The following is a 25,455-nucleotide window of genomic DNA, read 5'->3' as shown; positions in this document are numbered from 1 at the left end:
GCACATTCAGCGAACCCTTCTTTAGTGAAAAAAAATATATATATAAATTTTCAAATTTAAGACAAAGTTGTATATTTTTTCAACTGGTGCACAAAATGATCCATGCATGAACATCACCTTGTTCAAAGAACAAAACCAATATGGAGTCACAACAAAGTACACACCTGAAAATCAGTGTGACTTATGCTGTTGCTGCATCCATAATACGCCGATAGGGAGAAGTTTTTATTTACACGATGAGTCAGGTGTATCTTGACCTCCTCCGAACCCCTGAGGTTGGCTTACCGAACCCCTAAGGTTCGATCGAACCCAGGTTAAGAACCACTGCGCTAGATAATATGTCTTACCTAATACACACACCTTAATAACACTTGTATGTTGAAGCACATCAAGTGGTGCGGCTTCATAGCTTACCAAAGTCGTACTAAAACATTTTGATGGATTTTTGAGCGCCGTGTGTAGTGTTCTATCTTTTCAATGGAACATATACAATGTTGTTGTTGCCTACTTGAGTCATATTGCCATCATATTGCAGTCTACACATATCTCTTATATTTGACTGCCATCTACTGGTCACACTTATCATTACACCATGTGCCAAATAAAAAAGCTTCGAGGTCGGTAAGCAAAACCGGTATTATTCTGTACATTAGGCACACATTGTTATAAGGCGCACTGTCGAGTTTTCAGGGAAATAAAATGATTTTAAGTGTGCCTCATAGTTCGGAAAATACGGTATGTATGAGAGCACTGGCCTACCCCAAAATGTTAACATTCTAGTTTACCTTAGCTAACCTTAGTTACCTCCTGTCACGCCCATGGGATCATGTTCGGTTTTGTTTTTTGGACATTGTTTCGTGCTTTTGCACTTCCTTGTTTGCTTTGTTTCCATGCCAACCCATTAGTTTTCACCTGTCCCCATGTCATGCACCTGTTTTCAATCACCATAGTATTATTTAAGCCACAGTTACCAGGTAGTCAGCCTGGCAACATCACCCCCTTCTCACGTCTACCACCTGCTACGCACCTTGCCATGATCCATGTCTCGTTGCCGTTTCCATGACAAGTACGTTTTTGTTTATAGTTCATAGTCAATTGCCTTCGGGCTAGTCTTTTGTTTCCTTAGTCTGTTTTTTGTACCGCCACTGTGCGAGCCTTTTGTTTGTCTTTTAGTAATTATAGTGTTCAAATAAGAAGATGTATCTACCTTCACGCCGTTTCCACTCCATTCGCTTTGCACCTCGGGGAAGTCCAATTTTGACACCTCCGTCATGTGCAAAAGCAAGTAGTGAATTAGTGAATGATATTTATATAGCGCTTTTTCTCTAGTGACTCAAAGCGCTTTACATAGTGAAACCCAATATCTAAGTTACATTTAAAGCAGTGTGGGTGGAACTGGGAGCAGGTGGGTCAAGTGTCTTGCCCAAGGACACAACGGCAGTGACTAGGATGGCGGAAGCGGGAATCGAACCTGCAACCCTCAAGTCGCTGGCACGGCCGCTCTACCAACCGAGCTATGCCGCCAAGTAGTATGAAAATTAAAAAAAATGTATTAAAAAGTAGTTTCCATTATATCGCACTTTCTCTGGAAACAACGTAGGTGTTAATCCAAATAAGTAAATAAAAATGTTCGCTTCATTTTAAATTACAGTGGAAAGGAAAGGACTTTATGTCAAGTCCCGCATGTTTAATTCCGACATTACACGGACGAACGCAAACAAACACGTCACTTTCCCACTTTATTTCACTTGTGTCTGAGGATTGCAGCTGGCACCTAGGAGACATGATCCCTCCTCTGTCTTTGTTTTGGAGGAAAATTGCATTTAAGGGTTAGTGATGGACTTGGCTGGCCCGGTAGTGCTTTGCAATGATCTTCCTGCTCAGCAGGGAATAGCGAGGATGGTGCCAGCAACACAACACAACAACACAACACAAGCAGGCTTTGTTTCTGAAAAGAAGCTTTTGCATTTGGAAGAATGGCCAAATATCATGGCGGCATTTTATTCAAACATTGCTCCGAAGGTCATCGGCACAATTTAATTACATTAAGAGACAGCTAAATTGGACTATGCAAACAGACAAGGCTTAAGGGATTAGTGGACCTCTGGCGGACGGATCAAATTTTACCTCCGAGCGTGAAACAATATGCCCGTGTTGCTCCTGGCAGGATGCATGTGGACACGGATACAGCCCTATACGGTTGGGGGGGTGGGGGGGCGCCAGCTGCTTCACTTCAGTGCACATTTTCATTACATTAAGTACAGTAGGACATCTTAAGTCGGATATAATCAGTTCCACAAAGCTAGTAGGTTACTAAATCATTTTTTTTTACCCGTCGGAAATAATCCGTTATAGGGTCAAACTGCCTCATGTGTCCCATTCACGCTTAAATGTAAGCATGGATGTCTTCAATTTTTATGTACTATTTTAAAAAATGTGAAAATAAGTCTCAGAGGCTCCACAATAGCGGCCTGATCCATCCATCGTGCTTAAAAGTGATTTCAGAAAAACAGACCGTGACAACGGGGCAACGAGCGGTCTTTGTTCACTAACAAGAAGCGCTATTTATACGCTTTAATTCTGCACTTGCCTAACGTAACAGATGCCATATTTGGCATACGACGACGTAACATTACGGAGTGGGACGTTAGCAAGGCTAGCTCAGTTTTGTTAGCTCAAGTGTTACCATAACGGTTGCATTTAACATCATGTTGGGCGAACCTATTTGCTGAAGAATGCTAAAAAAAAAATTAAAAAAAAATCAAACTTACATTTCACACGCCTGAGAGCCGTGTTTTAAGATGTGTTGCAAAGCATGTCTTTGTATTCCTTTAATTAATGTGGTAAGCCAGGGTTGTCCAAACATTTTGACTTGGGGGCCGAAAAGATTTTTGATAGTTTTTTTTCGCAAGTAAGGTATTGAACAATACCAATAATTGACCTCTATTATCAACAATACAGTTGTTCAAATGCAAAAATACATATACGTAATCATAACTAAAGATACAAAAGAATGCAGAAAACTGGAGGGGAAGAAAGTGAAGCAACCTATATTAACCTTGTAGATTGTTATAGTAACAATACAGTAGGTTAAGCTTTGTCAAAGTGCCATGGGTAAGGTAACTTATTTAATTTATATCCATATATATATATATATATATATATATATATATATATATATATATATATATATATATATATATATAAACACACATATATGTATATATATATGTATATATATTTTGTATATATATATATATATATATATATATATATATATTTTAAACCTGCCCATTGTACAGCACTGTGGTAAATTCTAAATGTGCTGTATAAATAAAGTTGATTTGATTTTATTTGATTTAATTGTTGTTGTTACTGTTAATACTGTTGTTACTTTTGTTTTGACTGCTGTTACTACCATTGATATTATTGTTGTTACTGTTGTTTTTGGTACTGTTAATACTGTTGTTGTTTTTGTTATTGTTGCTACTGTTGTGGTTTTTGATACTGTTTTTGTTACTGTTGTTTTTTTACTGTTGTTTGATACTGTTGTTGATACAGTTTTTGATACTGTTGTTAGTGTTGTTGCTACTGTTGTTGTTGTACTGCTTTTACTGTTGCTACTGCCGTTACTGATGCTGCTGTTGTTGATATTGTTGCTGTTTCTGTTGTTTTTACTGTTGTTACTGTTATTATGTTGATATTGTTGTTGTTACTGTTGATACCGTTTTTGCTGTTGTTGTTACTGTTGTTTTTATTGTTATTAATGCTGCTACTGTTGTTTTCATTGTTAGTAATGTTACTAATGCTGTTGTTTTTGGTACTAATGCTTTTGGTACTGTCGTTATTGTTATTGATACTGTTGTTGCTACTGTTGTTACTGTTAATACTGTTGTTACTTTTGTTTTGACTGCTGTTACTACCATTGATATTGTTGTTGTTACTGTTGTTTTTGGTACTGTTAATACTGTTGTTGTTTTTTGTTATTGTTGCTACTGTTGTGGTTTTTGATACTGTTTTTGTTACTGTTGTTTTTGTACTGTCGTTTGATACTGTTGTTGATACTGTTTTTGATACTGTTATTTTTGTACTGTCATTTGATACTGTTGTTGATACTGTTTTTGATACTGTTGTTAGTGTTGTTGCTACTGTTGTTGTTGTACTGCTTTTACTGTTGCTACTGCTGTTACTGATGCTGCTGTTGTTGATATTGTTGCTGTTTCTGTTGTTTTTACTGTTGTTACTGTTATGTTGATATTGTTGTTGTTACTGTTGATACTGTTTTTTCTGTTGTTGTTACTGTTGTTTTTATTGTTATTAATTCTGCTACTGTTGTTTTCATTGTTAGTAATGTTACTAATGCTGTTGTTTTTGGTACTAATGCTTTTGGTACTGTCGTTATTGTTATTGATACTGTTGTTGATACTGTTGTTACTGTTGTTGTTACTGTTGTTTTTATTGTTATTAATTCTGCTACTGTTGTTTTCATTGTTAGTAATGTTACTAATGCTGTTGTTTTTGGTACTAATGCTTTTGGTACTGTCGTTATTGTTATTGATACTGTTGTTGATACTGTTGTTACTGTTATTGTTACTGTTGTTGTTACTGATGGTACTTTTCTTTTCACTGTTGTTATTACTGTTGATACTGTTCTTGTTACTGTACTATTTGGTACTGTTATCACGGTAGTTGTTGTTATTGTTGTTACTGCTATTTTTGATACTGTTGTGTTTTGTACTGTTGTTATTTTTTGATGCTGTTGTTACTGTTGATACTGTTTTTAATACTGTTGTTATTGTTGTTGTTACTGCTGTTACTGTTGCTACTGCTGTTCCTGCTGCTGCTGTTGCTGTTGTTGTTGTTGTTGTTACTGTTGTTATTGTTGTTGTTACTGCTGTTACTGTTGCTACTGCTGTTCCTGATGCTGATGTTGCTGTTGTTGTTGTTGTTTATGTTGTTGTTACTATTGTTGATACTGTTGCTAATTTTGTTGATATTGTTGTTGTTAATTTTGATACTGTTTTTACTGTTGTTGTTTCTGATGTTTTCATTTGTATTAATGCTGCTAATGTTTTTATCGTTATTAATATAACTACTGTTGTTTTTGGTACTATTGCTTTTGGTACTGCTGTTATTGTTGTTGATACTGTTGTTCATATTGTTGTTACTGTTATTGTTGTTGTTACAGTTGTTACTTTTGTTTCCACTGTTATTACTTTTGATTCTGTTGTTGTTACTGTTATTTTTGCTACTGTTATGGTTGTTATTGTTGCTACTGTTGTTTTTGATACTGTTGTCCTTACTGTTGTTTTTTGTACTGTCATTATATTTTTCATACTGTTGTTGTTACTGTTGCCACTCTTGTTGATACTATTGTTATTACTGTTATTGCTACTGTTGTTACTGTTGTTGTTATTGTTGTTTTTCTGTTGTTATTACTGTTGTTACTATTATTGATACTGTTGTTGTTACTGTTGTTTTCATTGTAATTAAAGTTGATACTGTATTTGTTCTTGTTGTTTTTGGTACTGTTGCTCTTGATACTGTCGTTATTGATGTTGATACTGTTGTTGTTACTGCTGGCCAGATAAAACCTGTTCGCGAGCCTGATTCGGCCCTCGGGCCGTACTTTTGACACCCCTTGATTAGTGGCAGAGATTACAAGCATCATATTTTTTTTTAAAGTAAACTACAATTATTCCATACTGTTGCTTTAAAAATATGGGCTAAACACAACTAATGATGAATTTAAAAAAAAACAACAACATTTAAATAATAATAAAAAAAAAAATACTATTAATATTAATAATTAAACAAACAAACTAATGTTCAAATATCTGGCAATGAACTTAAAATTATTTTCTGACTTTAAACTATGACTTTAGTAGGCGCGGCAACCAGTTAAACTACATTTTGTACGAGATTTATCAAACTACAGAGCTCAGATTAAGAGGTGTGCGATGGTGATGACGACGAGGGGGGGGAGCAGATAAAAGCCGACATGGCTTGTAGTCTTACTCAGCTCTATTAGACATGAACTCCTGCCGGGCTCGAGCATCGTGGCTCCGGGCGAACCCTCGCTCACGGCAGATAGCTGACTTGTTCGCTATATGGCACTCATGAATCATTTAGCCGACGGCACGCGTCTTATTTTCAGATATTCAAGCAGACCACATGAAAGGATGTGCTGACTCTGCAGGAAGAAGCGCGTGCATTGAAACCAACAGGGACAATAATTTGCTAACCGGATTGTACATGTTGACAAACACTTACCAATGCTAATGGAATCAGTCAGCAAATTATTGTTATTATTATTATCGCCCCACACTATCGTTATAAAGTTTATTTCACAGGTCCTGTTTGAAAAAGTTGTTCACTCTGCACTGTGCGCGTTTAATAGCTTTCGGCATACTTCGAAAAAGTCATGTTAATGTGTCGGTTTCAGCAATTTTTGTTGCTGGCGTCAACATTGGTGCACTTGATCATTGCCCGTAGTTATTAGTCGGCTTTTGCCGACCTACATGCACGTCACATTAGGCTCACGCAGCGTCACGTACGCTGGAGGGAACAGTCCAAAAAAAAAAAAATTGGTTTGTCACGTACTAAAAGTACAGTTTCCTGCAATAAGTATGCAAATACAGTGGGGCAAAAAAGAATTTAGTCAGCCACTGATTGTGCAAGTTCTCCCACTTAAAATGATGACAGAGCTCTGTAATTTTCATCATAGGTACACTTCAACTGTGAGAGACAGAATGTGGAAAAAAAATCCAGGAATTCACATTGTAGGAATTTTAAAGAATTTATTCGTAAATTATGGTGGAAAATAAGTATTTGGTCCACCATTCGAAGCTCTCACTGATGGAAGGAAGTTTTGGCTCAAAATCTCACGATACATGGCCCCATTCATTCTTTCCTTAACACGGATCAATCGTCCTGTCCCCTTAGCAGAAAAACAGCCCCGAAGCAAGTTGTTTCCACCCCCATGCTTCACAGTAGGTGTGGTGTTCCTGGGGTGCAACTCAGTATTCTTCTTCCTCCAAACACGACGAGTTGAGTTTATACCAAAAAGTTCTATTTTGGTTTCATCTGACCACATGACGTTCTCCCAATCCTCTGCTGTATCATCCATGTATCCATTTTGGTATAAACTCAACTCGTCGTGTTTGGAGGAAGAAGAATACTGAGTTGCATCCCAAGAACACCATACCTACTGTGAAGCATGGGGGTGGAAACATCATGCTTTGGGGCTGTTTTTCTGCTAAGGGGACAGGACCATTGATCCGTGTTAAGGAAAGAATGAATGGGGCCATGTATCGTGAGATTTTGAGCCAAAACCTCCTTCCATCAGTGAGAGCTTTGAATGGTTGACCAAATACTTGTTTTCCACCATAATTTACAAATAAAGTCTTTACAATTCCTACAATATGAATTGCTGGATTTTTTTCCCCTCTTCTGTCTCTCACAGTCGAAGTGTACCTATAATGAAAATTACAGACCTCTGTCATCATTTTAAGTGGGAGAACTTGCACAATCGGTGGCTGACTAAATCATTTTTTGCCCCACTGTATAACCCCCAACTTTGCATGAGTTGTAACCCAGCAGGCCCAAGATGTTGATAGTACAGTCATGGTCAAAATTGTACATACAATTATAAAGAACATAATGTCACGGCTGTTTTGAGTTTCCAATAATTTTTAAAAGTAATATATTTTGGTGATGGAGTAATTAATTGGAGCACATACTTGTTGGTCACCAAAAAGCATTCATGAAGTGTTTTTTTAATGAATTTATTAAGGGTCTACTGAAAATGTGACCAAATATGCTGGGTCAAAAGTATACATACAGCAAAAGTGGTAAAAGAACGGCTAAATCAGGCTAGAATTAAGGTTTTAGAATAGCCTTCCCAAAGTCCTGACTTAAACATGTGGACAATGCTGAAGAAACAAGTCCATGTCAGAAAACCAACAACTTTAACAACTGCACCAATTAATATTTGCTTACATGTCCCTTGGCAAGTTTCACTGCAATAAGGCGCTTTTGGTAGCCATCCAAAAGCTTGTGGTTGAATTTTTGACCACTCCTCTTGACAAAATTGGTGCAGTTCAGCTAAATTTGTTGGTTTTCTGACATGGACTTGTTTCTTCAGCATTGTCCACACGTTTAAGTCAGGACTTTGTTTATTTTCATGTCTATTTACATTGTAGATTGTCACTGAAGGCATCAAAAAAAAAAGATGAAATAACTTAAAACATGTTTTATATGCCAGTTTCTTCAAAATAGCCACATTTTGCTCTGATTACTTTTTCGCACACTATTGGCATTCTCTCGAAGAGCTTCAAGAGGTAGTCACCTGAAAAGGTTTTCACTTCACAGGTGTGCTTGAAGCTCATCGAGAGAATGCCAAGAGTGTGCGGAAAACTTGTTGAAAAAGTCAACGGAAGAACGTTTAAAAAATTTAGTAAGATGAAAATGTCAGGCTTGTCCCTGACAGTTTGACTGTGTTTAAGTTTTTTCCTCTGCATTTGTCTTTGTTTCCTCTGTGTGTGTAGTGTTTCCTGTCAGCGCTCTTATTTTGTTGGTTTCCTGTCTTTCTCCCGGAGTGCTGTGTCCCCTCAGCTGCGGCTGATTGGCACCTGGCCACACCTGGTGTCAATCAGCCCGATCCTATTTAGACCTGTTTTCTCCTCTAGTCTGTGCTGGATTATTGTCATGTATCGTCGCTCCTGTCGCTCGTGTCGTGTCGTGTCGTTGCAGCGTAGCGGTAAGCTATATTTGGTAGCTGTTTGTAGCTTACTGTCTTTTGTTCCCTGCTTCCAGTTTTGTTTGTTCATAGCGTAGTCTGTTATCCGCCTCGTGCACATTTTTTGTTTGTACCATTTGTTTGGTTTTGTTTTAGTGTGTAGATTAAAACCATGTTTCCTTACTCAATGCCTGCCTCCTTCTCTGCATCTTGGGGTTCGTCACAAACTAACTCTGACAGAAAAAAAAACATGGAGTATGTACGTCACAATTAACGCAACAATGGTGCTGCTTTGTGGTTTTGACTGTTGTTACTGTTGTTATTAGATATGTCCGATAATATCGGACTGCCGATATTATTGGCCGATAAATGCTTTAAAACGTGATATCGGAAATTATCGGTTTCGGTTTCATCAAGTAAAATGTATGACTTTTTTAAGCGCCGCTGTACACTAATGTAGGGAGAAGTACAGAGCGCCAATACACCTTAAAGGCACTGCCTTTGCGTGCTGGCCCAGTCATATTATACCTACGGCTTTTCACACACACAAGTGAATGCAAGGCATACTTGGTCAACTGAAAATGTGACCAAATCTGCTGGGTCAAAAGTATACATACAGCAATGTTAATATTTGGTTACATGTCCCTTGGCAAGTTTCACTGCAATAAGGCGCTTTTGGTAGCCATCCACAAGCTTCTGGCTGAATTTTTGACCTCTCCTCTTGACAAAATTGGTACAGTTCAGCTAAATGTGTTGATTTTTGGACACGGACTTGTTTCTTCAGCATTTTCCACACGTTTAAGTCAGGACTGTCATGTTTCGTGGTCACGTTCTGTTTGGTTTTGGACTCGTTGTGCACTCTTGTTTGTTTTGTCACCATGACAACAAGTAGTTCACCTGATTCATTTGGACTCACGCACCTGATTTGTTTAGGACTCACGCACCTGTGCTTTTCACCTCACTATTATTTAAGCTTGTGGTTGCCAGGCAGTCGGGCTGGTGTCATTGTTGATGTTTCATGCTCTGTAAGTTTTGTTTATTCAAGTCACAGTGAGCGAGTTTTTTCATGTCCTAAGTTTTTTGCCTTTGTGGTTGTTTTTGTTTTTTTAGCCAAGTTTGTTCTCCGCCTTGTGCGCGCCTTTAGTTTGCACCTTTTTTATTGATCATTTAAAATATGTATTTACCTTCACGCCATGTCCCGTCACCTTCCTTTGCATTCCGGGAAAACAAACCACACCACAGTCCACTTTTTGACAGGGACTTTGGGAGGGCCACTCTTAAACCTTAATTCTAGCCTGGTTTAGCCATTCCTTTACCACTTTTGACGTGTGTTTGGGGTCATTGTCCTGTTGGAACACCCAACTGCGCCCAAGACCCAACCTCTGGGCTGATGATTTTAGGTTGTCCTGAATAATTTGGAGGTAATCTTCCTTTTTTATTGTCCCATTTACTCTCTGTAAAACACCAGTCCCATTGGCAGCAAAACAGGCCCAGAGCATAATACTACCACCACCATGCTTGACGGTGGGTATGGTGTTCTTGGGATTTTCTCCTCCAAACATATTGCTGGGTGTTGTAGTCAAACAGCTCAAAATGTTGTTTCATCTGACATCACATGGACAAAGATAAGACCTTCTGGAGGAAAGATCTGCGCCCATTGGGTTGAGTTTTTTCATACAACCAAACAATTAAACAAGGCGACACGGTAAAGAATCTGGGTATTATCTTCGACCCAACTCTCTCCTTTGAGGCACACATTAAAAGCGTTACTAAAACGGCCTTCTTTCATCTCCGTAACATCGCTAAAATTCGCTCCATTCTGTCCACTAAAGACGCTGAGATCATTATCCATGCGTTTGTTACGTCTCGCCTCGACTACTGTAACGTATTATTTTCAGGTCTCCCCATGTCTAGCATTAAAAGATTACAGTTGGTACAAAATGCGGCTGCTAGACTTTTGACAAGAACAAGAAAGTTTGATCACATTACGCCTGTACTGGCTCACCTGCACTGGCTTCCTGTGCACTTAAGATGTGACTTTAAGGTTTTACTACTTACGTATAAAATACTACACGGTCTAGCTCCATCTTGCCGATTGTATTGTACCATATGTCCCGGCAAGAAATCTGCGTTCAAAGGACTCCGGCTTATTAGTGATTCCCAAAGCCCAAAAAAAGTCTGCGGGCTATAGAGCATTTTCCGTTCGGGCTCCAGTACTCTGGAATGCCCTCCCGGTAACAGTTCGCGATGCCACCTCAGTAGAAGCATTTAAGTCTCACCTTAAAACTCATTTGTATACTCTAGCCTTTAAATAGACTCCCTTCTTAGACCAGTTGATCTGCCGTTTCTTTTCTTTTTCTTCTATGTCCCACTCTCCCGTGTGGAGGGGGTCCGGTCCGATCCGGTGGCCATGTACTGCTTGCCTGTGTATCGGCTGGGGACATCTCTGCGCTGCTGGTCCGCCTACGCTTGGGATGGTTTCCTGCTGGCTCCGCTGTGAACGGGACTCTCGCTGCTGTGTTGGATCCTCTTTGGACTGGACTCTCGCGACTGTGTTGTATCCATTGTGGATTGAACTTTCACAGTATCCTGTTAGACCCGCTCGACATCCATTGCTTTCCTCCTCTCCAAGGTTCTCATAGTCATCATTGTCACCGATGTCCCACTGGGTGTGAGTTTTCCTTGCCCTTATGTGGGCCTACCGAGGATGTCGTGGTGGTTTGTGCAGCCCTTTGAGACACTAGTGATTTAGGGCTATATAAGTAAACATTGATTGATTGATTGATGCTCTGATGTGGGATCTGAGCCGAGGATGTCGTTGCCTTTTGAGGTATTTGTGATTAAGGGTTATATAAGTGCACTTTGATTGATTGATTGGTTGGTTTATTGACTGATTGAATGTCCTACTCCTGGTTTTACATTCCAAGAGCTAAACTCAGATAGAAAAAAAATTAAAAAAAAGAGCTTACGGGATACGGAAAGCAAAGAGCAGCAATCGTCAATCAAAATGTCAGCAACAACGGTTCATGCACGCGGCGTAGTGTAAACAAAGCGGCTTTAACGCGACAAAATAACTGATCAAGAGCGCTGGCGTGACAAGTGATTCCTCTTCTTCTACGGTGGCACCATTCAACATGTTCTTATTTCATATTTCTTACATATTGCACCTGTTTTCCAGCTTTTTTCTTTTTTTTTCCAAGAACATTCTTTCCGCCTGCCTTGAAGCATGTCAGAAAGCTTGTGACAATCATATCACAGGTGATCCCAGAAGCTGGGACATTCCACTGTCAGACTGAGAGCGTGACACCGCTCTGATGTCGCTAATGATCCACCGCGCTGTCCGCGCACAACCACGCAGCCGGAACTGATCTTGGACCAGCCGTCCCCTGCTGCACTGCTTTATCAGAGTTGGTTCTGGCCAGAAACGTACTGATCAATGCGAGTCGGCAGGGTGGATAAAAAAAAACAGCGGGCAGGTTGGGCAACACACAGGGAATGTGTGTTGTGCTCCTCCTATGAGGTCTAGTACGTGAATGGACAAACATATGTCCGTTGCGTGTATTTGAAAATATAGTTATGTTTTCAAATATTGCATATGTGTCAGTGGACTGAGAGATGTTGCACTACATTGGTGCATGGTGCGTATGAATAGACAGACATTTTTCACACAGTTTATATGTGTGAATAAACAGAGTTGTCAAAAAGAGTGAAGTGAAGTGAATTATATTTATATAGCGCTTTTTCTCTAGTGACTCAAAGCGCTTTACATAGTGAAACCAAATATCTAAGTTACATTCAAACCAGTGTGGGTGGCACTGGGAGCAGGTGGGTAAAGTGTCTTGCCCAAGGACACAACGGCAGTGACTAGGATGGCAGAAGCGGGAATCGAACCTGCAACCCTCAAGTTGCTGGCATGGCCACTCTACCAACCGAGCTATGCCGTCCCAAGAGACATGTATTTGCATTAATGTGTGAATGGACACATACAAGTCTGTATTATGTGTATGTTTTGTTGGGATGTGTTTTTATTATGTATGTATGAATGTATGAATTAACTGACAAATGGTTATGTTGTTAGTATGTGAATGGACAAATGTTAACATGTTTTTGATATATGAATAAGCGGATGTGTTATATATATAGACATCTTTGCATTATGTTTGTATGTGAATGGCCAGACAGTCATCAACATTTGGATGCAGGTACGTGTATTTAGATTAAATGAAGTGAAGTGAAGTGAATTATATTTATATAGCGCTTTTTCTCTAGTGACTCAAAGCGATTTACATAGTGAAACCCAATATCTAAGTTACATTCAAACCAGTGTGGGTGGCACTGGGAGCAGGTGGGTAAAGTGTCTTGCCCAAGGACACAACGGCAGTGACTAGGATGGCAGAAGTGGGAATCGAACCTGCAACCCTCAAGTTGCTGGCACGGCCACTCTACCAACCGAGCTATGCCGTCCCAAGAGACATGTATTTGCATTAATGTGTGAATGGACATACAAGTCTGTATTATGTGTATGTTTTGTTGAGATGTTTTTTATTATGTATGTATGAATGTATGAATTAACTGACACATGGTTATGTTGTTAGTATGTGAATGGACAATTGTTAACATGTTCTTTATATATGAATAAGCGGATGTGTTATATATAGACATTTTGCATTATGTTTGTATGTGAATGGCCAGACAGTCATCAACATTTGGATGCAGGTACGTGTATTTAGATTAAATGAAGTGAAGTGAAGTGAAGTGAAGTGAATTATATTTATATAGCGCTTTTTCTCTAGTGACTCAAAGCGCTTTACATAGTGAAACCCAATATCTAAGTTACATTCAAACCAGTGTGGGTGGCACTGGGAGCAGGTGGGTAAAGTGTCTTGCCCAAGGACACAACGGCAGTGACTAGGATGGCAGAAGCGGGAATCGAACCTGCAACCCTCAAGTTGCTGGCATGGCCACTCTACCAACCGAGCTATGCCGTCCCAAGAGACATGTATTTGCATTAATGTGTGAATGGACATACAAGTCTGTAATATGTGTATGTTTTGTAGAGATGTGTTTTTATTATGTAAGTATGAATGTATGAATTAACTGACAAATGGTTATGTTGTTAGTATGTGAATGGACAAATGTTAACATGTTTTTGATATATGAATAAGCAGATGTGTTATATATATAGACATTTTTGCATTATGTTTGTATGTGAATGGCCAGACAGTCATCAACATTTGGATGCAGGTACGTGTATTTAGATTAAGTGTATACGTGAATAGACATACACATTTGTATATGCCTAAATAGATGGAGATATGTTTCAAAAGTGTGTCATGTATGTGCATAGACCAAAAGATGTTGGCATTGTGTGCATGTGAAAGGATAAAAACATTTTTACATGTTGTGCATATGTACTGTATGTGAATAGACAACCATGGTAGAATATATGTGACAGGATGGACATGTTCAAATTGTGCATGTATACAAATGGACAGAGGGATAGTGCATTATGTTTGTATGTGTTTACATTATGAGCTTATGTTTTTATGTGAATGGACTGACGGATGTTCGCATTGTGTGCATGGATAAAAACATGTTCACATTCCGTGCATATGCACGTGAATGGACAGATGTTTGCATTGTGTGCATGTGAAGGGATAGAAACATTTTCACATTTTGCGCGCACGTACGTGAATCGACAAACGTGGTAGACAGTATGGACATGTTCAAATTGTGCATGTATACAAATGGACAGAGGGATATTGCATTATGTTTGTATGTGTTTGCATTATGAACTTATGTTTTTATGTGAATGGACTGACAGATGTTCGCATTGTGTGCATGGATAAAAACATTTTCACACTCTGTGCATATGTACGTGAATGGACAGATGTTTGCATTGTCTGCATTTAAAGGATAGAAACATTTTCACATTTTGCGCGTACGTACATGAATGGACAAACGTGGTCGACAGGATGGACATGTTCAAATTGTGCATGCATACAAATGGACAGAGGGATTTTGCATTATGTTTGTATGTGTTTGCATTATGAGCGTATGTTTGTATGTGAATGGACCGACAGATGTTGGCATTGTGTGCATGGATAAAAACATTTACACATTCTGTGCATACGCACGCGAATGGACAAATATGGTCAACAAGATGGACATGTTCAAATTGCGCATGTATACACATGGACGGAGGGATCTTGCATTATGTTTGTATGTGTTTGTATTATAAGCGTATGTTTTTATGTGAATGGACTGGCAGATGTTGGCATTGTGTGCATGGATAACCAATCAATCTTCCACCATAGAGTACACGTTCAGTGATGGACAACAAAACTGTTTTTTTAAGGAGGAACTAGTGTGTGAATGGAAAGACAAGTTAGGAATGGGCAGATGTGTTTGGATTGTGACTGCATGTGAAAGGATGGACACATGTTTACATGTTAAGTGAATATGAATTCACATACAGATTTTGCATTCAATTTGTGTACAGTAAAAATGAATGGATGGACATATTTGCACATTTGAAAAGACCGACAGATGTTTCCATTGTGTTCATGTGAAAGGATAAAAACATGTTATTCTTTTGTGCATATGTACGTGAATAGACAACCGTGGTAGAATGTATGTGACAGGATGGACATGTTCAAATTTCGCACATTAACAAATGGACAGAGGGATCTTCCAGTATATCCGTATGCGTTTGCATTGTGAGCATGTTTGTATGTGAATGGAGTAACAGATGTTTGCATTGTGTGCATGGATAAAAACATTTTCACATTCCGTGCATACGCACTTGAATGGACAAACGTGGCCGACAGGATAGAGATGTTCAAATTGCGCATGAATACACATGGACAGAGAGATATTGCATTATGTTTGTAAGTGTTTGCATTATGAGCGTATGTTTTTATGTGAATGGACTGACAGATGTTTGCATTGTGCCCATGTGAAGGGATAGAAACATTCCAACGTTTTGTGCGTACGTACGTGAATGGACAAACGTGGTAGACACTATGGACATGTTCAAATTGTGCATGTATACAAATAGACGGGGGGGATCTTGCATTATATTTGTATGTGTTTGCAGTACGAGCATATGTTTGTATGTGAATTGTGTGCATGGACAAAACATTTTCACATTTTGTGCATACACACGTGAATGGAAAAACGTGGTCGACAGGATGGACATGTCCAAATTGTGCATGTATACACATGGACGGAGGGATCTAGCATTATGTTTGTATGTGTTTGTATTATAAGCGTATGTTTTTATGTGAATGGACCGACAGATGTTGGCATTGTGCGCATGGATAAAAACATTTTCACCTTTTGTGCATACGCACGTGAATGGACAAACGTGGTCGGCAGGATGGACATGTTCAAATTGTGCATGTATGCAAATGGACGGAGGGATCTTGAATTATGTTTGAATGTGTTTGTATTATAAGCATATGTTTTTATGTGAATGGACCGACATATGTTGGCATTGTGTGCATGGACAAAAACATTTTCACATTTTGTGCATACGCACATGAATGGACAAATATGTTCAACAGGATGGACATGTTCAAATTGTGCATGTATACACATGGACGGAGGGATCTTCCATTATGTTTGTATGTGTTTGTATTATAAGCGTATGTTTTTATGTGAATGGACCGACAGATGTTGACATTGTGCGCATGGATAAAAACATTTTCACACTCTGTGCATACGCACGTGAATGGACAAACGTGGTCGACAGGATGGACGTGTTCAAATTGTGCATGTATACACATGGACGGAGGGATCTTGCATTATGTTTGAATGTGTTTGTATTATAAGCGTATGTTTTTATGTGAATGGACCGACAGATGTTGGCATTGTGCGCATGGATAAAAACATTTTCACCTTTTGTGCATACGCACATGAATGCACAAACATGGTCAACAGGATGGACATGTTCAAATTGTGCATGTATACACATGGACGGAGGGATCTTGCATTATGTTTGTATGTGTTTGTATTATAAGCGTATGTTTTTATGTGAATGGACCGACAGATGTTGACATTGTGCGCATGGATAAAAACATTTTCACACTCTGTGCATACGCACGTGAATGGACAAACATGGACATGTTCAAATTGTGCATGTATACAAATGAACAGAAAGATCTTGCATTAAGTTTGTATGTGTTTGTATTATAAGCGTATATTTTTATGTGAATGGACCGACAGATGTTGGCATTGTGCGCATGGATAAAAACATTTTCACATTCTGTGCATACGCACATGAATGGACAAATATGGTCAACAGGATGGACATGTTCAAATTGTGCATGTATACAAATAGAGGGATGTTCCATTATGTTTGTATGTGTTTGCATTATGAGAGTATGTTTTTATGTGAATGGACTGACAGATGTTTGCTATGTCAGTGATTCAGTGATGGACAACTGTAAGGTTTCTAAGGAGGAAGTAACTATAACGAACATGTTGTGCTGAAGACAAGGAGGCGTTTAAGTGGAAACTCACCGTGCCCTTGCCGGCGCACCATCTCTGATGCGTCCTGCTGCTGGATGAAGAGAAGCACACCCCCAGCAGCGAACAGCAGGAGGAACCAGAAGGAGCAGGGCAGCCTCCGCCTCCGTCCACGCAGGGAGTCCAACGCCATCCTGCACTTCATCCCCTCCCACACTAATGCGAGAGAAGGTTCTGGAGTGAGATGGGAACAAAGAGCACAATTAGCAAAACAGTCAGCAGGGGAAAAATGGCGAACGCACAAAAGACCGTTTGCCTTAGTGTTTGAGTGCATTTTTAGCAATGCCGCATCAGGAGGTGACCTGTAGAACTTCATCGCGTCGTTAGAGTGCAACTACTCAAATTACAGCAATCATACAATTAAGTAAAAGGTTACTTGTAGGCGTTATTTAATGTGCAGAGAACACTATTTTTTTTTAAAAAGTCATTTGAAAAAATAATTGTAAAAAATACAATAAGTATGGTAAGCTTGTAAATAAAAAATAAAACGACTGTATTTTCCGGATTATAGGACGCCTTGCCGATGAATGGTCTATTTTCCATCTTCTTTTGTAAATAAGTGAACTTAATTTTATTTATATAGCATTTTTCTCTAGTGACTCAAAGCGCTTTAACATAGTGAAACCCAATATCTGAGTTACATTTAAACCAGTGTTGGTGGCAGTGGGAGCAGGTGGGTAAAGTGCCTTGCCCAAGGACACAACGGCAGTGACTAGGATGGCAAAAGCTGGGATCGAACCTGGAACCTGGAACCGCTCTACCAACCGAGCAATACCACCCCATATAAGGTGGAACATTTTTTTTTTTTCTAAATGGAAAACACTTCCTTGTGGTCTACATAACATGTAATGGTAGTTCTTTGGTCAAAATGTTCAATCAAATTTAAGGAGAAAAATATAGTTCACAGAATTGGTTAATTTGGCCAAGTATGAAAGCAAGAAATGTATTAAAATAAATATAATTTATTTAAAAAAATCCCCCCCAAAATTAAGTAAAATTCTTCTTATTGGTTTTTGTGGTAAATTGCGTATTTTTCAGTGCTGTTATTTAGTTTATTACTGTATTTTCTGTCATATTTTTATTTGTATTTTCTAAATGGAAAACATTTCCTTGTGGTCTACATAACATGTAATGGTGTTTTTTTGGGTCAAAATATTCAATCAAATTTAAAAGGAATAATATAGTTCAAAGAATTGGTTAATTTGGCCAAGTATGAAAGCAAGAAATTAAATAAAATTAATACAGATATTTTTAAAAATCCTTAAAAAAATCATATAAAATTATTGTTTTTGGTTGCTCTGGTAAATTCTGTATTTTTCTGTAGTGTTATGAATGGGTGTATTTTCATACAAAAGGCGCACCGGATAATAAGCCGCATTGAAGGAGTCATGTTATTATTTATTTTTTTCTGAATGGAAAACATTTTCTTGTGGTCTACATAACATGTAATGGTGGTCCGTTGGTCAAAATGTTCAATCAAATTTAAAAAGAAAAATGTAATTCAAAGAATTGGTTAAATTTGCCATGTATAAAAGCAAAAAATTTAATAAAACAAATATAATTAATAAAAAAAAAATCCCCCCAAAAATCAAGTAAAATTCTTCATTTTGGTTGTTGTGGTAAATTGTGTTTTTCAGTGCTGTTATTTAGTGTAGTACCGTATTTTTTTGACCATAAGGAGCAGAGGATTTAAAGGCGGACTGCCGTTAAAAGGTTGTATTTTCATACAAAAGGCGCACCGGATTATAAGGCGCATTAAAGGAGTCATATTTTTACTTTTTTTTTCTAAATGGAAAACACTTCCTTGTGGTCTACATAACATGTAATGGTGTTTTTTTTGGGTCAAAATATTCAATCAAATTTAAAAGGAATAATATAGTTCACAGAATTGGTTGATTTGGCCAAGTATGAAAGCAAGACATTTTATAAAATTAATATAAATATTTTTAAAAATCCTCAAAAAAATCATGTAAAATTATTGTTTTTGGTTGTTCTGGTAAATTCTGTATCTTTCAGTGGTGTTATTTTGTGTATTACTGTATTTTGTGGACCATAGGGCGCACTGGTTTATAAAGCGCACTGCCGATGAATGAGTGTATATTCATACAAAAGGCGCACCGGATTATAAGGCGCCTTAAGGGAGTCATATTATTATATTTTTTTTCTAAATGGAAAACACTTCCTTGTGGTCTACATAACATGTAATGGTGGTTTCTTTGGTAAAAATGTTCAATCAAATTTAAACAGAAAAATCTAATTCACAGATTTGGTTAATTTGGCCGAGTATGAAAGCAATACATTTATCCATCCATCCATCCATTTTCTACCGCTTATTCCCTTTCGGGGTCGCGGGGGGTGCCGGCGCCTATCTCAGCTACAATCGGGCGGAAGGCAGGGTACACCCTGGACAAGTCGCCACCTCATCGCAATACATTTAATAAAATGAATATAATTAATCAAAAAAATCCTCAAAAAAATCATGTAAAATTATTGTTTTTGGTTGTAGTGGCAAATTGTGTATTTTTCAGTGCTGTTATTTAGTGTATTACTGTATTTTGTGGACCATAGGCCGCACCGTGTTATTAAGCGCACCGCCTATGAATGGGTGTATTTTCATACAAAAGGCGCACCGGATTATAAGGCGCATTAAAGGAGTCATATTATTATATATTTTTTTTCTAAATGGAAAACACTTCCTTGTGGTCTACAAAAAATTTAATGGTGGTTCTTTGGTCAAAATGTTCAATAAAATTTAAAAAGAAAAATATAGTTCACAGAATTGGTTTATTTGGCCAAGTATAAAAGCAAGAAATGTATTAAAATATATATAATTTATAAAAAAAATCCCCCCAAAAATAAAGTAAAATTATTCTTATTGGTTGTTGTGGTAAATTGTGTATTTTTCAGTGCTGTTATTTAGTGTAGTACTGTATTTTCTGGACTATAGGGCGCACCGGATTATAAGGCGCACTGCCGATGAATGGGTGTATTTTCATACAAAAGGCGCACCGGACTATAAGGGCGGCAATAAAGAGCCGCAGGTTTAGCTTAATTGGAGAGCAAGCTTCCGCAGCTAGTGGGTCCATGACGATTGATTGAAACTTTTATAAGTAGATTGCACAATACAGTACATATTCCGTACAATTGACCACTAAATGGTAATTTTTCAACTTGTTTAAGTCGGGGTGCATGTTAGTAAATTCATTGGTAAAATGAAATGACTTCTGTTTTGTTGGATCAGCCGTTTTACTGCCGTGTTGCATATTTCTGTGTAAATAACTAATTTTGTAATGTATATATATATATATATATATGCGTGCTATAGTCTGGTGCGGTTAATATGGAAAAATGTGTGTATATTTTTTCCTAATATTTAGTGCAGTGGTCCCCATCCTTTTTGTATCCGCGGACCGGTCAACGCTTAATAGTTTGTCCCGCGGCAGGGTGGGAGATCCTTTTTTTTTTTTTTTTTTTCTTTGTCATAAAAAAGGGACGTTTTTGTCACGAAAAAGGAAGGATTTTGTGGTTGGTGCACTAATTGTAAGTGTATATTGTGTTTTTTATGTTGATTTAATAAATAAATAAAAATATTTTTATTTATTTTTATTTTTTATTTATTTTTTTTATAGAAATGAATAAAAAATTCTTCTGCGGCCCGGTGGTTGGGGACCACTGATTTAGTGGGTCTGGCTTGCATATTAGTGCGCTCTATATTCCGGAAAATACGGTATTTAATTTTATTCACGTGGTCAAAACCTGACTCATTGTTGTTTTAATCATCCATCGATTCTTTACCCTGCCATTTTTTCTGTTTGTTTTTTTGCACAGTGTTTATAATCTCCGATCAGGTGCACATGGATTTCCGCGCCGCCAACAACCACTTTAGCTCCCCATACCCGCTTCTCCCAGCTCAATTTTTCAACATTCTCCGTATCAACCCGACGATCCGCCTCGACATCCATTTGTCTAAACTGGCATAAAACACTCTTTAGTCCATTTAATTTGCGAGCAATAATCCATGGAGTGAGACAAATTCGAGCTGTGCAGACGCTCGGCAAAAAAAATAACTCCCGCCTTCCTCCTCGTCTCGCCAAAATAAAGTCGAGGCTTTTCCAGCGTCGTTCCGGCTGGATGGACGTGAGCGCACGCAAACGGCTGCCTTCAAGATAGGAATATGCAAATGAGCGCCGCTACTCAAGCGTGTGGCATCAAGAGGCCAACATCAAATGTTCTTCTTGCGTGACACCTAAAGAACGGCAGGAAAGCAGGAGATTGACGTTTCATCTCAACTTCCTGTTTCACGTTTGCATTTGGTTGTTGTTTACATCCATGCTGGTGTTCTTGCGTGAATACAAATACGTTTGTTTGCATTCTGTATATGTCGTGCATGTACAGTATGTGAATGGACAGGCTGCTTTTGTGTGCGTACATGTGTGTAAAATGACTGATTATTTACGTAATGTGGATATAAAGTCGTGGTCAAAAGTTTACATACACTTCATCCATCCATCCATCCATCCATCATCTTCCGCTTATCCGAGGTCGGGTCGCGGGGGCAGCAGCCTAAGCAGGGAAGCCCAGACTTCCCTCTCCCCAGCCACTTCGTCTAGCTCTTCCCGGGGGATCCCAAGGCGTTCCCAGGCCAGCCGGGAGACATAGTCTTCCCAACGTGTCCTGGGTCTTCCCCGTGGCCTCCTACCAGCTGGACGTGCCCTAACCACCTCCCTAGGGAGGCGTTCGGGTGGCATCCTGACCAGATGCTCGAACCACTTCATCTGGCTCCTCTCGATGTGGAGGAGCAGCGGCTTTACGTTGAGTTCCTCCCGGATGGCAGAGCTTCTCACCCTATCTCTAAGGGAGAGCCCCGCCACCCGGCGGAGGAAACTCATTTCGGCCGCTTGTACCCGTGATCTTATCCTTTCGGTCATGACCCAAAGCTCATGACCATAGGTGAGGATGGGAACGTAGATCGACCGGTAAATTGAGAGCTTTGCCTTCCGGCTCAGCTCCTTCTTCACCACAACGGATCGATACAACGTCCACATTACTGAAGACGCCGCACCGATCCGCCTGTCGATCTCACGATCCACTCTTCCCTCACTCGTGAACAAGACTCCTAGGTACTTGAACTCCTCCACTTGGGGCAGGGTCTCCTCCCCAACCCGGAGATGGCACTCCACCCTTTTCCGGGCGAGAACCATGGACTCGGACTTGGAGGTGCTGATTCTCATTCCGGTCGCTTCACACTCTGCTGCGAACCGATCCAGTGAAAGCTGAAGATCCCGGTCAGATGAAGCCATCAGGACCACATCATCTGCAAAAAGCACAGACCTAATCCTGCAGCCACCAAACCGGAACCCCTCAACGCCTTGACTGCGCCTAGAAATTCTGTCCATAAAAGTTATGAACAGAATCGGTGACAAAGGACAGCCTTGGCGGAGTCCAACCCTCACTGGAAATGTGTTCGACTTACTGCCGGCAATGCGGACCAAGTTCTGACACTGATCGTACAGGGAACGGACCGCCACAATAAGACAGTCCGATACCCCATACTCTCTGAGCACTCCCCACAGGACTTCCCGAGGGACACGGTCGAATGCCTTCTCCAAGTCCACAAAGCACATGTAGACTGGTTGGGTAAACTCCCATGCACCGTCAAGAACCCTGCCGAGAGTATAGAGCTGGTCCACAGTTCCACAACCAGGACGAAAACCACACTGTTCCTCCTGAATCCGAGGTTCGACTATCCGGCGAAGCCTCCTCTCCAGTACACCTGAATAAACCTTTACATACACTTGTAAAGAACATAATGTCATGGCTGTCTTGAGTTTCCTATAATTTCTACAACTCTTATTTGTTTGTGATAGAGCAGGGGTCACCAACATAGCCCGGCGGCCTGTTCTAAAAATAGCTCAAATAGCAGCACATACCAGTGAGCTGCCTCTATTTTTCAAATTTCATTTATTTACGAGCAAGCTGGTCTCGCTTTGCTCGACATTTTTAATACTAAGAGAGACAAAACTCAAATAGGATTTGAAAATCCAAGAAAATATTTTAAAGATGTGGTCTTCACTTGTTTGAATAAATTCATTTATGTTTTTACTTTGCTTCTTATAACTTCCAGAAAGACAATTTTAGAGAAAAAATACAACCTTAAAAATGCTTTTAGGATTTTTAAACACATATACCTTTTTACCTTTTAAATTCCTTCCTCTTCTTTCCTGACAATTTAAATCAGTGTTCAAGTAGATTATTTTTTTTTTATTGTAAAGAATAATAAATACATTTTAATTTAATTATTCATTTTAGCTACTGTTTTTTCGATGAAGAATATTTCTGAAATATTTCTTCAAACTTATGATTGAAATTCAAACAAATTATTCTGGCAAATCTAGAAAATCTGTAGAAGCAAATTTAAATCTTATTTCAAAGTCTTTTGAATTTCTTTTAAAATTTTTGTTCTGGAAAATCTAGAACAAATAGATGTGAATTAGTGAATTATATTTATATAGCGCTTTTCTCTAGTGACTCAAAGCGCTTTACATAGTGAAACCCAATAGGTGAATTTTGGCGAATTAAACGCCTTTCTATTATTCGCTCTCGGAGCGATGACGTCACAACGTGACATCATCTAGGTAGTCAATCCGCCATTTTCTCAAACACATTACAAACATCGAGTCTAATCAGCTGTTATTTTCCGTTTTTTCGACTGTTTTCCGTACCTTGGAGACATCATGCCTCGTCGGTGTGTTGTGGGAGGGTGTAACAACACGATCAGGGACGGATTCAAGTTGCCTTACGTGGAGTGTGCATCGATTAGCACGGCATGCTAATCGATGCTAACGTGCTATTTAGGCTAACTGTATGTACATTTGTAGCTATATTTGCATCCAGCCTTTCCCTCCACCCACATTTAATGCCAAACAAACACTTACCAATCGACGGATTTAAGTTGTTCCAGTGTCACAAGATGCGAAAGTCCCGATCGTTTGGTCTGCACATTTTACCGGCGATTTTAAGGTAGACATGGCACAGAGATGTATGGATATTGATATTTGTCTTGTAGAAATATAGCTTGGTCCAATTTGTTATATACTCTAACAAAGTGCAGATTGGATTTTAACCTATTTAAAACATGTCATCAAAATTTCAAAATTAATCTTAATCAGAAGAAATTACTAATGATGTTCATATAAATTGTTTTTTTAATTGTTTCAAAAAGATTCGAATTAGCTAGTTTTCCTCTTCTTTTTTTCGGTTGAATTTTGAATTTTAAAGAGTCGAAATTGAAGATAAACTATGTTTAAACATTTTATTTTCCTTTTTTTCCTGTTTTCTCCTCTTTTAAACCGTTCAATTAAGTGTTTTTTTCATCATTTATTCTCTACAAAAAAACCTTCCGTAAAAGGAAAAAAAATGTACGGCGGAATGACAGACAGAAATACCCTTTTTTTTTTAAATATAAATATATATATATATTTATGTATTAAAGGTAAAATGAGCAAATTGGCTATTTCTAGCAATGTATTTAAGTGTGTATCAAACTGGTAGCTCTTCGCATTAATCAGTACCCAAGAAGTAGCTCTTTGTTTCAAAAAGGATTGTAACCTCTGTGACAGAGTGATTGGAGCACATACTTGTTGGTCCTAAAAAACATTCATGAAGTTTGGTTCTTTTATGAATTTATTATGGGTCTACTGAAAGAGTGACCAGATCTGCTGGGTCAAAAGTATACATACAGCAATGCTAATATTTGCTTACATGTCCTGTCATGTCTTTTTGATCATGTCTTGTTTGGCAACATTCTGTTGACATTTAGGTTCTTTAAGTTCCTGTTTTTTTTTCACTCCCTTGTTTTGTTGCCATGACTACCAATCAGTTCACCTGTCCTCACAACTCACGCACCTGATTCATTTGAGTTCACGCACCTGTTTTCAATCACCATATCATTATTTAAGCCTGTCCTTTTCTGTTGGTCGGCCTGGCGTCATTGTGATCTTTTCTTGCTCTGTGCTGACTTTGTTCATGCCTTGCCATAGTTTCGTGCTTCATGCCATGCCAAGAAAGTTGTGTTTGATTTATGTTCATAGTCTGTTTATGTGTTAGTTTTGTTCCTTAGCCCAAGTTGTGCCTCCGCTGTGAGCACTCTTTAGTTAAAATTAAATCATGTCTTTACCTAAACG

At 38.7% G+C, this 25,455-nt stretch overlaps 1 protein-coding gene across 1 annotated transcript in view; it reads right to left on the bottom strand.

The window, feature by feature from the left end:
- Positions 1-25,455, bottom strand: part of LOC133569638 (carbohydrate sulfotransferase 8-like) — a 569,215-nt gene that overhangs the window by 453,354 nt on the left and 90,406 nt on the right. Inside the window, exon 2 of the mRNA XM_061922123.1 lies at positions 17,267-17,446. Coding sequence (XP_061778107.1) covers positions 17,267-17,417 — 151 coding nt within the window. The 5' untranslated portion in view covers positions 17,418-17,446. The remainder of the gene's footprint in view (positions 1-17,266; positions 17,447-25,455) is intronic.

The sequence above is a fragment of the Nerophis ophidion genome, linkage group LG02 (assembly GCF_033978795.1).
Source record: "Nerophis ophidion isolate RoL-2023_Sa linkage group LG02, RoL_Noph_v1.0, whole genome shotgun sequence".
In the NCBI taxonomy this organism is placed as follows: Eukaryota; Metazoa; Chordata; class Actinopteri; order Syngnathiformes; family Syngnathidae; genus Nerophis; species Nerophis ophidion.
The sequence above is the reverse complement of the archived record's forward strand: the minus strand, read 5'-3'. Positions and strand labels throughout refer to the sequence as shown.